A 17,829-nucleotide genomic window follows, 5' to 3' on the forward strand; every position below is an offset into this window, starting at 1 on the left:
GAGTGTTTATAAGACATTTTTTTACAAGTTATGTGTAAATAGTTTTTGTCCCCTGCTAAGGGAATATCCTGATTAGTAATCACTACCATATTTCACAGAATATTAAAAGTTGCCTTGCTCCTCCTATAGAAGCTCAATGAATACAGTTATCTGACCAAGCAAGGGTTAATTTGAGCAGCACTGTGTTCCCTCCTCCTCAGTTGACTCTTGGCTCACACAGTCTCACACACACACCTACAAACTTTCGCCAGTGAGGCCAACAGAGAGACAGAGGAGGCAACGAACCACATGCTGTTCACTCAGAACAGGGTCTTCTCTCCTTCTTTTTAACTCCTGTTGGATCTGCTCTGGCCTCATCACTCCATGGGACTCCAGAGCTGGCCAAGAAGAAAACAAGATCTGTCCTCCATGGCTTGCCTGGATGTGGAGAGCCCCTCCATTTGCAGGGGTAAATTCAAATCAGGTGCTTTTTCTTCCTTATCACATCCCATTTTATTATTGAAATAATGCATACATTGGGTTAGTAAAATTATTGTTTAAAATGGCTGATCTAGAACCAACATAAAGAAAAAACATTAACGTGTGTGTACAGTTCGCTGCTTGCAAATTAAGTGCAACTGCCAGATATAGAGCATATCAAGGTTCTGCTCAATATTTGCATATCTTTAATCTTTCCTCTTTAAATTCATAAGCTGCTGAGGACTTTGCCACAAAAAAGCCTAGAGCAAAAATACAAACTATAGCAGACTGATAACCAATCTATATTTTCTATGGAACCTCTCAGTGCCATTCAAATACCTGCACACACTTCTTGAAAGTCTTTCAGAGCCCATCTTTTAATGAAATAAATATGCTGCAGTTACAACCTATTTTTAGCTATATTCAGCAGTTTGTTTTCAGCTGTTGCTTTTTTATAGTGCTCTATAAATAAAGATGATGATGATTATCATGCATATAGTATTTACTATTTTACTTAGTACATATGTTATATATATATATATATACTAAAATGTTCCCTCATGTCTTGGTGCAGTAAAAAGTAATCTTTCACCTGAATAACATGACTTTTTAGTTTTTGTTACACATTGATGCTAGTATTACATTCAACAGCAAATTAAGAAATGATGACTCAGGGGACACTTAAATTAATATAATTTACATATATGAATCAACATTTAGGAGGTATGTATTATTATGTTTATTGAACATTAAAAGTAAATGCTAAACAAATGGATTCCTATCTAATTACTTGAAATGTATGTGTAGTAAAATGGACTCTACTGCATATTTTTACTTTCCTCTTTCAATGCAATGTGGCTTTTATAGTGAACAGCTATTCAAAACCTACTACTTGAGCTTGCAAATAAGCAACTTCAGGCGACTGTAGTGCTGTGGTTAGAGACCCTTTTTATTTTAACACCTATATTCGCTTCCAGTCATTAAATCATTGTTCGATACATTTTTTTCTACAGCCATAAACCCAACTTGAGCCAAAAAACACAAATCGTAAACATGCCATATAGTACTATTAATAGTATATAGTAATTAATGACCCTTTGTATTGTCTTTGTTTCTAGAGAATTAAGAACAGTGTCTAGCCCATATATCTCATACGCCATAAAAGAGTTAAAAAAAAGCTTTAAAAAAATTCCAAGAAAAAAAGTCACAATATTAAAATGAGTCCTTCCTGTCAGATATAACATGTTGCACCTTTTTTTTCTAAAGTTATTTAAAGCCAGAGAGGAGGGGCCAAATAACCTCAGAAAGGCCAACCAACTTGGCCTTATCTCACAAGTCATCTGAATCAATGTTTGCACCATCAATTTACAACTAAGGACAAATATAGGTATAAAAACTAAAGGCCTGATTTCATTTTGAGAGAAAATTCAATTAGAAGTTAACATTAGGTTTGTGACTCTGAGGAGTTTATTGATAATACTCAACACATTTTTATTTTGATTGTCTACAAATCTCCTATTCGCAAGGTGAAAAAACAAAAAAATAAGATGTTTATTTTTTTATGCATAAACATTATTGAACACACTGAGAATAAAAAGCCCTAATCAGCATATTAAGTAAGGTCTGTTACATCTATATGAAGTCTGCCCAAACTACATCTTAACAGCGAAAATTATCTATTAATTTATGCTTATATGATCATAAATACCATAACATTTACAAATAACATTCCATTGTGGTTACAACAGCAAAGTTTTCATACTTTTAGCCATTTTAGACATTTACTTAGATGTTTGTTTGTGCAGTTCATGGGGAAAAAAACAGTCAAATTAAAGAAAGAGGCTGACGACAGACCTCTAGGGGTGATTTGCTGAGAACAACATGGGTCTGAGATTAGAGATTACATCAGCAGACAAGGATTCCAGCAGAGCCCCCCCTCTGTGTTTCTTTATAACCTCTGTTTATGCTTTACTGGTGAGCAGGAGCCAGTTTGCATCACATAAAGGTTAGCTAGGGTTCAAGCTCAACACAAGATGACACAATGAGGAGGACCGCGGGCGTGAGCTGTACCCTTATAGTGATGCTCAAATTAAAGCCAGCTCTCTTCATACTGCTTGGAGGCAGCTTTTCCATGCTATTGATATGCAGTTGTACAGTAATAAAAAAGTTTTCCTCTGGCATCTTTTTAAGTAACAAATATTGAAAGAAACCAATATAGATTTTTTTTCTTTCAGACTGCTGGATATAAACCGCGTTGGTCTTGGTTTGTAATAGAAAACACAACAGGCAGAGAAGGAACAGAGTTTTCTCTGTTCTGGAGATGAAGTGCTGCTGTGAGAGTGGACTCGGCCTTCCACCCTTTGCCTCAGCTCTTGTCAATCTCCATTCCCTTGTCCACCAGTTGAAGCCCATGAACATCCCCCTCGGCTCTACAATAAACCAGCGATCCCACCCTCATAACTACCCCGAAAAAATGTCACGGTTCCCAGGCCTTGTTCTCACAGCTGCCTGATTTATTTTTGCTCAAATGAGTCACAGAGTCCTGTTCGGACCCAACGTCTTTCCCAGGGGAGTTGAGCAGGTCCGTGTTTTGTGTGTTTGTGTATGAGGGGGGACTGTTTCTCCCAAGCCACTGAGCAAATCCGGCTAAGCTGGCTTTGCTTCACCACAGAGTATGACGATAAGGGCCTTGGCCTCATGCGTCACCATCACCCCCTAACCTTCTCGTCAAATTTTTTCTCTCTCTCTTTCTGTGATTTACTCTATTGGAGAAACAAGTCCACACTAACTTGTTTGTAAATATTTAAACCAGGATCCTACTACAGTTTACATTTTTGGGAAATGAAAACAGACGGTGCATCCTCAAACTTTATACAGATAGATCTAAAATTTAAGACTTTCTCCTGGAGGATATTTCATTCAATCACCAAAAATCTTTCATTAAACCACAGAACTTTCCAAAAAATCCTGCAGCCCTGAAGTTTTACCCTATTTTAATTGTTTCTGCATTTCATTTGCAGAACACACTCAACACTGTCTCTTTAGGGGGGGCTCTAAGCCAAGACCATACAGGAACTAAGCCGCATATCTGTGGTTATAAGCAAAGTTTGGTGCTAGGCTTTCATGGTAACACACTGATTGAAAAATAATAACCATCTCTGTGTTATTTGAAGGCCAGCAGGTTTCACAGATGGTTGTTATATGAGTCAAAGTTGTTTCTAAACAGTAAATGTTTAACCTCTGCATTCTTCACTCTTGCAGTCCTTCAACAATGTCTGCAGCAGAGGAGGACAAGGGAGCAGCTTGTGGAGCAAGGCATAATGCCACGTGAGTATCCCATCTTATTCTACATCTTATAAACTCCTCAAAAAGGGGGGGTGGGGGGTGGCTTAGACAGCAATAAAAAAGCGAAGTCCCTAAAAATGATTGAAATACACCTTTAACTGTTTAAATGAGGAAACAGTATTTGCTGCTGTGTACTCTATTGTAACAGATGGGTTTAGATATAGAAATCTATTAACAGCTTAAGTCTTATGAACAGTGATAATAGTCACATCACTATTCTGATAATGATGACTGACTTCTATACCTGAAAGAACAAATCAACTCTCAACTGCATTTGCTCTTGTGACCAAAGAGGCAGTGGGGTCTCTTTGAGTGGGAGGATATTTAGTTTTTTTGAGTACAGTCAGTTCAAGAGAAGCTGGAACTGTGACTTCCCTCCTGATATATGGAGCGTTAGGGCAGGATGGAAGACATCCAGTCTTCCTGTCTTCCTGCTCTGTTTGGAGAACCTTTGCCTGCCCCTCTCTGACTCCACTACCCCACATGAATCAGCAATGAGACTTTTAGGAGAGTGACTTTTCCTCTTCTTAGATGTAGTTAAGTTTAAGGGATGCACATCTCAGATTCAACTCTTTTCACACTTTGTTAACTCCATTAAGTCTTAAAAAAAAATGGTGGATGCTTTCTGTTTATGCTGACCATTAAAAGCACTTTTACTCTGTGAGTCTCACTCAACAAGCTACTGTTTGTATTAAAAAACACATATAATCTTTGTGCAACACGATTTAGGAATAAGAAATTTGCTTAAGGGAACATTGACATGCTGGGAGAGAATAAATGTACAGTACTGTATATGTAACTTTCTAGTTTTAACTTCTAATGGTACTGATCAGTTTGATTGAAACTGGTCAAAGTGTTGCTGTAGTCATTTAATGTAATCTTATTTATTTTTACTACAGACTTCTTTGCTTTAACATTTATAATATTCTTCATAATAAATAATGTATGAAGGTGAAAGTAATAAGCAGGAATGTTTTTACTGTACTTTTCTGAGACATTCCTTGGAGTCCTTTTGATCAGTACATCATTAAACCAAACAATGGCCGTCGTTTCAGAGGTGACTAGTCGGTGACCCAGACCTCTTCTACAGAAGGATGAGTTTATTCTGAGCGATCAAAAAGCAACTCCCTGCTCAGAGTGATCGCTTTGTTTGAGTCAGTAAAGCTGGCACTTCCTGTTTCACTCCCACGAGCTCTGCTAACTGAGGACATGGTCACGCAGAGTAGCAGAGACAAGAACATAAATGTAAGCATGGGAAAAAGAAATAACGCCACAGTTGCTGATCAAGCCAACAAATGTTGGCATGAATTTAATCACCTGTTTTATAATTATATAATTTATATTTTCTACATTCAATCAACTTTTAAAGCCTGAAAACATCCAACTTGTTTTGTAACTTTCTTTCTGTTGGAACACAACAAACATTTTGAGCTTCCTATTTAGGGAGAGTAAATACCTTATCAGGCTGAAATCAGAAGCATGTAAATATTTTGTGTTTTCATGTTTATGCTTATTTGATTTTTTTTTCTAGCTCTAAAAAGCCCTGTTGCCTTCCAGAAGCAGATCCGAAGCCTACAGAGAGCCAGAGTATGACTCTACGTTATCTTTAACATGAATATGTTCATTTGTGACTTTAATAATGATCAAAAAATATTTAAACAAATACTTTCATGTCTGTTTTTATCAGACAGGGAATTTCCTAAAGCATAAACTCTGCAGCAGACCGGAACGCTCAGAACTGATCCGTATGCATATCCTAGAAGGTAATCCCTTTTCGTGTGTGTTTGGGTGATAGTGTTTGGATAAGCAGAATGAGTAAGGTTGCTATTCATCTGTCTGCAGATATTACTGCTTGTTCAACAACCATACGTCTATGTGAATGTTATTTTGCGGTAGACTGTGTGAGAGGTCCGACTGAGCCTTCATTGAGTCACAATGACAAATCAGTCTGACTGAGGAGCTGGATCATAGTCGCGCATCCTCTTTTTATTCATCAGAAACTCCGGCAGAGCCCTCCCTCCAGGCCACACAGATTAAACTAAAGAGGGCAAGACTGGCCAATGATCTAAATAAGAAAATCAGCCAGCGACCTGGACCCATGGAGCTGGTGAAGAAGATCCTGCCAATAGACCCTGAAGTTAAAGAACTAATAAACAGTAAGCGTAAGCAAACATTACTCACAAAGGGACGAAACGTGTTGCGTCATTATTATCATAAAAAGGCTTTCATCCACCTGCGGTCTAAGCCTTAAATATGTCTCTATGTATGTTTAATTGTCTCAACAACCACTGCAGTTCTACAGCTGAAGTGGCTTTATTCCTTAATAAACCTCTTTGCTTACCTTGCAGATGGTAAGGCGGATTACTCAGACACACCACATGTTCCAGATGTTTATAGCTTTGATGAGGACAGCAGTGATGCATTATCATCACAGCAGCCCGACAGTCAACCATCTCCTCCCCAAACGTTGCCCTCCCCAAAGGAATCAAGAGGAGCTGAGGTTTCAAATGCATCCTCTGACCGCAGCCCTTCTCTGCAGGTACAAAATACATTTATTCAGCTCTGTGATCGAACATGATTGTATTTCCTAGTCAATAGGGAAACCAACTAAATTTAGAAGTTTTATTAAAGGAGCAGTGATTAAATTGCTGTGGTTCAAAGCTGCTCAAAATAGCTACCATTTTAATTCTGTCCCAATTTGTCATTGTTAAACATAGATATCATTATACAGAGTTTTTTATTTTTTTTTTTTACTTTGTTCCAACCCATTCAAAGAACAGTTGACATGTAAAAACAATGCTCTGGTCAGAGGAGACACAAACTGAGCTTCGACCTCTATGTGCAATTTATGGTGAAAAAGTAACATTGTGCAGTAAAACATGGTGCGAGCAGAATGATGCTGTGGGGATGATTTTCTTCAGCAGACACAGAAAGAGGATTAAAATAGACATTTCCTAAAAGATTTGTTGTTTAAATTGCACAACTCAACAAAGTGTTGACAAAAGAGCCTTAGTCCAGATATGTGCCACACATTTTAGATTTTTAGATTGTCTAATTTAAAAATGAGGAAAAACCTGTATCACTTTCCTTCCACTTTATGTTATGTGTAATTTTATATTGTTCTGTCACAAAAAAACCATTTTCTTTTTTTAAAGTCAAAGTTAAAGTCAGTAAAATTGTAATATAAAAAAAATGGGAAACTTTTATAATCGACTGCATACAAGAAAAGGAAATGTAACTTTAATCAGATTTTAACTACTATTTGGACAAGTGGTTTGTGTTTTCAGAGCGTTCATCAAGCTTCGTTTTTCTGGTTATCCTGGATAGTTAACAGATGTTGTAGATCCTCTAGATCCTGATCTCTGCCTCTGTTTTCTTCTCAGTTCTCTCAAACATGTTGCCCTCAGCCATCATCAGATGTCTCTACTTCAGACAAACACAGCAGCCAGGGAGCTCATCAGCCCAACACTGCGGCTGTACAATCCGTTTCAGCAGGACCAGTGCTTGTGAAAGTAAGCTGACTTTCTTGTGTTTCCTGTAAAAACAATAGCAGTGTTTTGAATTTGTTTTTTATCTTGCTTAAAAATAGCCGTTATGTCAATGACCTCTGGTACAGAGTCATGTTTCTTTGATTAACTGACTCTGTCTGTTTTTGTTTTGTTTTTTTTCTTGTTTCCTTTGGAAATGTAATGACGGATAATGTTAGTGCCTGGATTTTATCTTACTGGGAGTCAGAGCAGTTTAAGAGTTGATAAATAATCAGCCATCAAGTCAAACGCAGGTCAGAGAGCAAAACATTTTAGCATATTTTGGCAGTATAGCCATTTAAATCTGACATCTGTAGACTGGTCTTCCTCAATCAGACTTTAAAATCAAAGCTAAAAGTAGAAGGAGAGAGGCAAAAAACAACATGCATTTATCTAAATCTTATTGTACTGTGATCAACAAAAAGAACAGAGTTTGCACGGGAAAATGAAAGAGGAGTAAAGATGACAAAGTGGAGGCTGCATGCTGGTTAAATGTGCCAAGCCTCTGGTTTCTTGTCTTAAATAAGACTTGCAGGCACGCCAAACATTTTCATATGTACTAGTTCCTGAAAGTGCAAGAAGTAAAACAATATGTCATCTTTTTACTACCCATTTCCTCATCCTATCTTGAGATGTCAGAGCAATCATCTGTCTTATCTATCTTCAAACTAAATGCTGTAAAAAGAAGCAGCATTCAGTTTAACTTAGCTTTGCAGTGTTTCCACATTCAGTGCAAACTGTGTTCTTCCTGATATAACTTACTTTGAAATTAAATATCAAAGCATTTATGTTTGCTGAGGCTTTATCTGCTCCTGCTCTGTGTGTTATGCTTTGCAGCAAACATTGGCGAAGCTATCTGCAGACAAATGCCGCAGCAAAAAGAGCAAAGAACTCAAGCCACGGGTTAAAAAGCTGAAGTATCATCAGTACATCCCTCCTGACCAGAAGCAGGAGCTCAGTGAAGTGCCTATGGACTCTTATTATGCTCGTCTCCTGCAGCAGCAGCAGCAGTTCCTGCAGCTCCAGATCCTAAGCCTGCAGCAGCAGAAGTACAACTCCCAAACTGCACCCGTCACACTGAAGTATGGCCCCAATCAGCAGTTAACTGTTAACAAAAAAAAAAAAAATGGTTTCCCTCAAATATCTCCTATTCTATTTTTGAACATCTCGCTACAGCATGTCTACAAATGAGATACAGACCAGCTGCTCAGCTCTTGTTCTTAGAGGAAGCTCTCCATCTGTTCCTGTGCTGTTCCACCATACCAACACAAAGTCGGATCAGTTACCGGCTAATATCGATGAAATGAAGGTGACACAGGCTGATTCTACTAGTCATTTACATGCTACAGACCGGGATAGGCTCCAAGTATTCATCACCTGAAACATGATCTTTATTTTCTTACTCTCACAGGTCGCTGAGCTGAAAATGGAGCTAAAACTCAGATCTCTGCCAGTTTCTGGGACCAAGACAGACCTAATAGAGAGGCTCAAGCTGTTTCATGAGAATACTAAAACCCAGCATGTTGCTTCCATGGAGTCAGGAGTCACCTCAGAAAACTCACAGTCTGAAAGCATACATTTAACGCCGCCTGTTTCCCTTATAGCTTCCAAAGTCTCCAAACTGGGTATAGAAGATATTAAAATGACTGACATTCCTATGAAGTCAGTAGCAGAGGCTTCGTATGATGCTGCTCTGAATTCAAGCCCCTCAAAGGAAACCCAACATGAAGAGGGTCCAACACATCCGAAGGTCAACGAGAAGGACTGTGAAAAAGACAAACGTCTACATGAGAAGGAGCTTCAGATAGAGGAACTGATGAGAAAGCTGGAGCAGGAGCAGAAGCTAGTTGAGGAGCTAAAGATGCAACTGGAGGTGGAAAAAAGAAGCCAACAGAGTGATTCCCCCCCTCATCTCAGCTTGCTGGTACCAATCCAAATAAAAGAGGAAAACAGGAGTCTTTCAAACTGCTCAGTGGCTTGCAGCTCTCCTGGTCTGCATGTGCAGATCAAGCAGGAGGAACCATGCGATCATGGCTTCAGAACCAGTCCAAATCAGTTCGTCATTGGCCACGAGACCAACACAAAGGCTGAAAACCTGCAGTCTGTCCAAGTCCTCCTGCCCACATCCCTTTCTGGCTCAGCAGACACTGTGGAAGTCCCTGCCAAAGGCATTAAATTACACACCGCCGTTAACAACACAGCTCCAGGCTGCATCCAGGGATCTGGACATGAGCCACAGAAATCAGCAGCACCACAGCAGCAACCCAGCACTCACACCCCACATTTGACAGAGGTAGGGGGCACATAGTTTGTCTTTGCTGCATTCAGCCTCGTTCTGTCTTCTTAGTCTCAGTATTCACACTCTGCTGTGGTTTGTGGTTTTAAAATGTTTTTTCCAAATGGCACCAGAAATTCACACGATGACCTCCATAAATATAGAAGCATGCTTTAAGGTTGTGCTGCCAGTTTAACCGCAGGTCATGTTACCAGTCAGTTGTTTGCTACTGTGGAAAACGCAGCTTCTTTGTTCTCACATTTGTGTTTACTCATCTTTAACAAAGTGATGTAATCATTTTGAGCATCAAACATCTAAAAAGTGTGGACATGTTACCAGAAATAATGTGTGCACCATGTTGTTTCCAGTGAGCTCAACAGTTTTATAAGGGAGGTGAAACTGTTTGGGGTTTTTTTGCCGAAAAAAGAATGTTTGACTTCTTTCTTCCACATAACTGTATTTTGTTTGCAATTCAGTACTTTATCAGACATTATCTATAAGGTGTCTAATGTTCTATGCAGACGTGGGGAACAGATACCAAGGGGCAAGGCTTTCTCAGTGCATTCCTGATGTCTGGATGTGAGAGTCCCTCCTCTCAACAAGTTCCACAAGAAGGGCTTAAAACAAAGGTAAAAACAATGTTCTTGTTGCTTTCTTTGAATCATTCTTTATAAGAGTTTATGTATGTATTATTTGTATGGCTTTACGAGAATTTAATGTAGGTTTTATAGCAGTTAAAACACAAAATATGAATCATTTGGCTAACTGCTTACAGCGGTATGCTGTTCAGAGTGAAAAAAAGTAATCAGTCACTTGAAATTAGTACATAATTTCTAAAGTTAATCTGCATGTTCAGTCAATGGTAATAGGGTTCTCTTTGGGCAAAGCATAGAAATCTTATTTTGGAAAGTAAGCTTGTAAGAAAAAAGGAAACAACAAACTGGAAAAAAAACAGGCAAAAAGAAAAAAAAACCTGGGCAAGCCCCCAAAAAATTAAAAAAAAACAAGGAAAAGGGTGGGCAAAAGCAATTTCCTTTACTTTTTTAAGTGGAGAGGGCGGGTCTTTTCAAACATTTGCAAAAATCCTCCAATATAACTTTAATTTGGTCACATAATTCCTTTCTTTAACTAAAGGCTTGCTCAGGGCACCTTTTGCATCAGAACCACTATAGTTGATGCTTATTTCTCATCTGGTCTTGTCTTCGGTTTCTTTGTGTGAAATCTTTTCCAAACCCACCCACTGTTATTTTGCAGCAAACAGCTTTTACAAATCACACATCAAAGCCCAAAGACCCACCTCGTTATGAGGATGCAGTTAAACAGAGACGCAGCATGATAACAACTGCTCAGGTGAAAAAAGAAATTCTAGTAAATCATTTAAACTTATCTAGAAATAATTTATACATTAGATCACCTTCTAATTTATTACAGGGTCCGACAGCAGCATGTCAGCAGATGGATGACCTATTCGACGTGTTGATTGAAAGTGGAGGTAAGAGAGGCTTTAATTGCATTTTGGAACAGTTATCATAGAAGAAAAATGATGATTTCCTCTGAATGTGCTGTTCTCTTGTTTTTACAGAGATCTCACCTCTCATCAGGCAGGATCCTTCCAGCCTGGAAAAGCCTCTCCCTGTCACAGCCAGCGTTACCGCCCTTCCCATCAACACAGTTCTGACCCGTCCTCCACCTTTAGTCCAGGTGGCTCAGCTGCCTGGAGTACCGCTCCTCTCACCAGGAAACAACCTGGAAACCCTTGCAGATGATACGGAGGTTCGGAGTCTGAAGCTGATGGAGGACTTGAACTCACCTTTGGTCCACATGGAGCTGAACTTCAGTGAAAGCATGCCACCCTCTGGTGTGAACCTGCAAAACACTTCTGTGGACAGTATGGATTGGCTGGACCTCACCCTCTCTGTGCCTGATGATGGGATTAACCCTTTGGACATGTCAGTGCATGGGGCCGTCTTCTCTTCTGACTTCCTGGATTCTCACTTGAACTGGGACTGAGTAACCAAAGAGTGAATGTGGACTTTATCTTTTTTTTTTTTTTTATAAACAGAGGTTGACGAACTGCACTTCTTGCAGTCTGTAAAAGCTATAAATATTTGAGGAGAAAATTTAAAATGGTACCGATATTTTAAACATTTCCATCTCATGCCATACAATTGCTCTCCTTTCCTCTTCACACAAGCATTTTCCTTTGCTCTGCAGCCTCTGTAATGCAGTATGCATTGTCTCAGCACGCAGAAGAGAAAAATAAAATACACTAATCCTGGTAACAGATGGAAAAGAGCTGCATTTAGCCATTGTGCTGTTTACTCCACCCTATGTCGGAATGATTATCACAGGCATAAATCCGGCATTTAACCAAAGAAGTGAAAGTCTGATTGCACTGCAGAGGCCCAACAACCCAGAACATACCCAACAGTGTTTATTACACAATACTTTGTAAACATCACTTCACCAATGCGGCCTTTAGTTCCAGAGTTTAGTGACACATTCCTGCATAAATCAAATGTTGGGCAACCAAACTAACCAAACTTCATGCGCTTAAGTTTGTCAAACTAACTTTTAATCATCTTTTTTTTATTATTATTGTTTTGTTATTTTTTTTAAATAGCAAACAACATCATAAAATGGATGACTCCCAGTTAAGCAGGAAAGTGTTCCAGTTACATCTGCTCGCTGTGTTGTTTGCTATTATTGGCAACCTTGATCTGGGTGTGAGTTTAGATGAGGAAATGCAAGAGAGATTTGTTTTGCGGTATTCTAATTTGTTATGTGTTGAGTCTCAGAGTTCTCTGGAAAATATCTGGAATATCTATGACAAACGTTTTATTTGTTAAAGAAAATCTCAGAAGAAAACTTTTGCTGTCTTAAGTCGACTCATTAGTTCCAAATCTGTCACCTTCAAAAGAAAGACGCACTAATGTGGTGGAAAGCTGAATAAAACCTCATAAGTCAGCTGTAACCCACACACAAAAAAACAAACATTGCAGTCTTTATAGTTTGTGTTGTATGATGTATTTATGTTATTTTTATAAAGTCATCACAGGTTTGCTTTTGTAAAGACAGAAATGCGTTCGAGTAATAAAATCCAAACTTTGAATATTTCAGTCATAAGATAAGCTACAGAAGGCAAGTCACCTCTGATGTTTGTTGAACAAATAGCTCATTACATTCATACCCACTGCTAGAAACAACTTTTGCAGAAGTTATTTTTTTATGAAAATTCTACAAAAATCCAACCTTTAATTGAGTTATAGCTATTCATTCAGTGAGGGCAATATTTCCCTGTCTGCCCTGCTGCCTGTACCAATCCTACTTTGCATATAAGACACTGGTCATCTTCTCCCATAACATTTTACTAAGAGAGTACAGAAGAGTATACAGAGTACATAAATAAAGATTTATTAGCCTTTATTAGCCTTGGCTAACATCCTGTCCTGAGATCTCTCTTGCCGTGGATCATGGCACACAAGATGATGGCCAGTTTTTGTTTACTGGCAGGGTTACCAGACTTTTATTTAAAATAAGCTGTTATTTTGAAAAAATATTTTTAAATGAAGCAATCACATCATCATATATCCTATTAGTGAGGGCACAAGGCTTTTCCCAAATTCCTTGTTATTCCTTGTTACAATCAAAGCCCACCTGGAGTATTTGTTGTTGGAAAACTGAATTTCTATTCCTCTAATCCTGACATTATTCCCTCAGGGGTGGTTGGGATGTTTACATTTTCAACTTCTTAGGAAACTTGGCGACCCCCATGATGCCACATTTTTCCTCCAACAGTGATCTTAGGAAATGTCTTTACCTCTCTTACTAAACCTTTTCATTGTCCAAAATGGTAAGATAATCAAGGGTCTCCTTTGGCAGCAGCTAAAAAAAGGCCTCTTTTTCATACTACATTAAATGCTCTAAAGAAACAGAAAGTTAAGGATTACTAATTAGAAGTTGTTGGACTCTAACAGCTTTGCTGCCAGACTGTGTAATTATTTCTAAATACCCCCCGCTGGATTTCCCCTCTGGAAAAATGAACTCAAATTAAAGGTTGAACTCTTGTTTTTGTTTTTTGTTTTTACAAAGTGAATAACAATAATAGATCAATTCATTTGAAGGCTTTTTACATCCTTACCATTCAAGCCAACAGTATTATCAAGGATCTGAACCTTCAAAAAGTTCAATAAATTCAGAGATACAGTTGAAATAAGTGGATCTCTTGTGCTACATTCCTCAACATACAGATGTCCAATGCATCCTGAAAGTATCCACATTACTGCACTTTTGCTATGTTTAGTTATGTTACAGCCTTATTCCAGTGGGCATTAAAATAATCTCTATTGGTAGTACCTGATTATGACAATGAATAATATTTATATATATGTATTTTTTTTTTGTTGTTGATTACAAGTAGAAATAATATTTATTGATATAAATATTTTACAGCCTTTACTATGAGGCTCAAATTTGTATTATCTTTGAGATTATTTTACAGCCTAAATTGAGTCCACCTGTAATAGTCGGATAGCAAAGCCACACGACTGTCTATCTAAGGCTCCAGAAGTCACAAGTGTCTCAGAGCACACACACAGCAAGCATGAAGTCCAAGGAATAGTCTGTAAACCTCAGAGGCAGGATTCTCTTGAGGCAATGTTCATCACCAGACAAATGCTATCCCCATGGTCAAGAATGGTGATGGCAGCATTATAGTTTTTTTTTTTTCTTACTGTCAGAAACTGGCAAACTAGTCAGGATAGGGGAAAAAATTAATGCAGCAGTGTACAGCGACATCTTAGATCACTGTGCCGACAGACTTTCAGCAGGAAAATAAACCAAAGCAGACAGCCAAGATCCAATTCAATATGGAACAGATACATCCTTCCTGATGAAGAAGAATGAGTAAAACTTCCTGAAAATAGATCTGCTAAGCTTGTGCCACCTTGAAAAAGACTCATGGCTCAATTTGCTAACAAAGGTGATTCAACAAGGTATTCATAGGAAGGCCTATGAATAGCTATACATAGGAGTTCTGAGGAAAGTCATCAATAAAAGAATATCTGGAATAAGGCTCTACTGTACATGTGGTCAATTGTGCAGCAAAGTTAATACTCCCCTGTTGCATTGTACAGTAATACTACAACTAATTTCTTATTACTATTTGTTTATCTTTCAAAGTCAAGGACATTTAAAATGGTGTCAAATGATATCCTTGTAAAATTGTCCTAAACGCAAAAAATAGGCCATTGCTACGTCTAACCAACATTTTTGGCACATTGTCATTAGCAGCAGTTCACAAAGACACAATTGGTCTACAGTTTTTTTTCTGAATAAAAACAATAAAAGGAAAACATTTTGACAGAGAATATGTTACTATCAGCAAGCTGAAATTATTGAAAAGAACATTTTTAAAATGCTTCACCAACTACTGCTAAAGAGCTTTTTGAAGTGGAATTTCTTAATACCTAAAATATAAATTTTACAAATCTACTATGTAACAAATATACAAGCAAACATCTACTGAACCTATAAAAATATGCTTCTTTAAATCCATTCAGCTGAGATTTATATTTAGAGTTCATAAAAATAAATCTTTAGACATGGATTTTCAGCATAGCCTGCATGATAGAGGTTGATGCTGCAAACTAGACTCCTTTGCAGATCCTCTCAGCAGTTTCTAAATCACCAGTGACCATTGGTCCAGTGCTTTCGCAGTTTAAACTGCAGCTGCTCACCGCCTGCATCTCCTCTCAGAGCTTCTTGATGATCCTGATATTTGACCGACACTTTGGACATCTGTGTGTGGTGGACTTGAATCTTTTCATGCAGAAAGGAAGGAGGCAGCAACCGGCCACGCAGCTGCAAAAATGAGAGCAAAACAAAAACTGCAGATGACAACAAAAGTGGAAGTGGCTGAGCAAACAGGAACAGGCTCAGCAAAATCTAATTATGTGCTTAGGCAAATATTTCACCAACAACCCAAATGGAAGGGAAAGTGCATACCCTATCAAAGCCATCATAAAACAAACAAGCCAGGTCACACTACTGACGGAAGACAACGTTTCTGTTATGACAAACTGTTTGCACTCTGGGCACTGTGTCCTGGCAGATTCTGTAGGAAGATCTCCAACATCCAGAATAACTTCTGGGGCTGTAAGAATACAAACAAATTTATAAAATGTGTCTCTTTTATTTTTAACCATGATCAAATACACAGCAGAACTGTAGTCGTTAGAAATCATTCCCCAATATCACATCTGCACTTGGTCCATATAATTGTGCCTTGCTTTGCAGCCTCTCCAACGAGTATTTTCGGAGGCTTGCTGACTCACCAGGGTAAGCAGGAGGAGGTTCAACAAAGAAAATTTTAGTTTCAGGAACGTCAACATTAGTATTCTTGTTAGAACTGCACTGTATATCTGACACAAAATAAAAAACAAAATTAGTTACAAGACTCAAGCATGAAAAACGTTGCACTCGGTTTGGGACACTCACCGTGCTCACCGCTGTTGTGTTTATTATCTTTTGCATTTAAGATATTGTCACAGTTATTTTGGAGATCAGCCTTCTTTGTCCTCAGCTCTCTCAGTCTACTGTCAATGTAATTGATCTCTTTTTCCGTAGCAGCTGCTTCCTCTGTTAAGAAAACAACAGTGAGGAACATTCAAAGAACATATGTCAATGACTTTAGAAGATTCATTTGCTGGGATTCCACTACTCTTACCTGTCTGTCCAAATTCAGCCCGATTCCTCAGCTCCTGGAATACACACAAGATTTTCCTTCTGTCCTCAAGCTGTTGAATCTTTAGTGAAATCTCCTTCAGGTCCACAGATATGTTGTCCACCTCATCAAGTGAAGAATTCATGGCGGCAGCTGAAAGATTGGCAGACAATGTGAGCAATTAATGCTTTTGTTCTTTGCAGATAGTGCCTTCCACTGTGGACCTTAAAAGCCTAAAAAGAAAGACCTCATTTTTCTGATTTTACTTCTCTGTAAGTTTATAGTTTGACAAGCATTGAGTTTGAGATTCTTTAGGCTACTTCGGTTCTATATGTTCTAAGTGAAGCTTATCATTTTACAGGTTTTTCTCTATTCAGGCCTGGGTGTCACTTGTTAAAGTAAATGCAGCCTTACAAAAATAAATCATTTCCATTATCTTAAGTTTGTGTATAGCTTATTGTCAAATTAATTTCTATTAATCGCTTGTGTTTTGGTTTTTCTTAATATAAATACTTTGTGTGTATTTGCCAATTGGTTCGTTTGCTATTTGCTTGTTAAATTAAACTTTCTTTTTTTTTTATCTCTTTACATTTTTCTTTGTAAATCTTCTTTTGTGTTAGTATTTCAGAAATAACCATTTAAAAATGTCAGATATCAGGGTTATCCAGTACTCTCCTAAGCCTCATTTAGCTCCAGCCTGAGATGAAAGTTTACTTTTTCCACATAGGTTTAAAGTAGATTTTGAATGCTTCTGCAATAACCACTTTAAAGTAATCAACTTGATCCTCAGATTCTGAGACTGGTTCTGGGGTTTAAATGGTTGGTGGTGATTTGGTTTTGATATAAGTGGTGATATAAGTTTATTTACATTTTTATTTATTTTTTAGTATGTCTCTTCTAAATCAGAAAAGTTCATTTCTGTTCTTTTTTATTTCTAAAGGGCTATAAAAAACATTTGTTCCATTACATTTCATTCGTAATATTTTCCTAAAAGCCGATATCCAAAGTTACCACTAAACCATTCCCCATTAGAGGTGGTAAGGTGCAGTGAGATTTGTGTTGTTTTGCTTCTAGGCAAATTTGACATATTACACTTCAGCTTTTTCCCTATATGGCAGAACGGACACATTTACTTTTTAGTTTTCCCAGGCATACACCAGAAGTGTGGATGCTTGTCATTCTGTGAAGGCTTTTGTGTTATTCTGAGTTCTTATGGACAGAAGGCACTGTTTGATTGCCATGTTTTCTTAGGGCTTAAGTGAGTTATCAAGAAATTCTATCTTCACTGTTTTTAGAAAAGTAAAGGGATCGACCAAAAAAAAAAAAAAACTCATCTTTGCTTCTTTTTAAGTACAAAAACACTTACTACTTTTACTTTCCCAATTATTGGGAACCATGTCCTGACTTTTATTCAAGTACTTTCTTATCAGTGACTTTCACTTTTAACAAAGTCATTTTCTGTTGTCATATTTTTACTATTATTTATTTTTGGATTACCT

The 17,829-nt window shown here is 37.9% G+C and overlaps 1 protein-coding gene across 2 annotated transcripts; it reads left to right on the forward strand.

Moving 5' to 3' along the window:
• Nucleotides 1–257: 257 nt before the first annotated feature.
• LOC107083040 (MKL/myocardin-like protein 2) lies at nucleotides 258–11,727 on the forward strand. 2 transcript variants are annotated; one of them, XM_015371978.1, is made up of 14 exons: nucleotides 258–463; nucleotides 3,721–3,786; nucleotides 5,336–5,391; nucleotides 5,492–5,567; nucleotides 5,802–5,960; nucleotides 6,153–6,343; nucleotides 7,188–7,316; nucleotides 8,169–8,413; nucleotides 8,508–8,640; nucleotides 8,743–9,624; nucleotides 10,128–10,235; nucleotides 10,861–10,956; nucleotides 11,038–11,098; nucleotides 11,189–11,727. In XM_015371978.1, the coding sequence occupies exons 1-14, from the start codon at nucleotides 364–366 to the stop codon at nucleotides 11,614–11,616; spliced, it is 2,730 nt and encodes a 909-aa protein (XP_015227464.1). In that variant the 5' UTR covers nucleotides 258–363; the 3' UTR covers nucleotides 11,617–11,727. The 2 variants fall into 2 exon arrangements, with proteins under 2 accessions (XP_015227464.1, XP_015227465.1); XM_015371979.1 differs by having other exon boundaries at nucleotides 258–448.
• Nucleotides 11,728–17,829: the final 6,102 nt, after the last annotated feature.

This window comes from Cyprinodon variegatus, unplaced genomic scaffold (genome assembly GCF_000732505.1).
Source record: "Cyprinodon variegatus isolate N-32 unplaced genomic scaffold, C_variegatus-1.0 Scaffold68, whole genome shotgun sequence".
Lineage (NCBI taxonomy): Eukaryota > Metazoa > Chordata > Actinopteri > Cyprinodontiformes > Cyprinodontidae > Cyprinodon > Cyprinodon variegatus.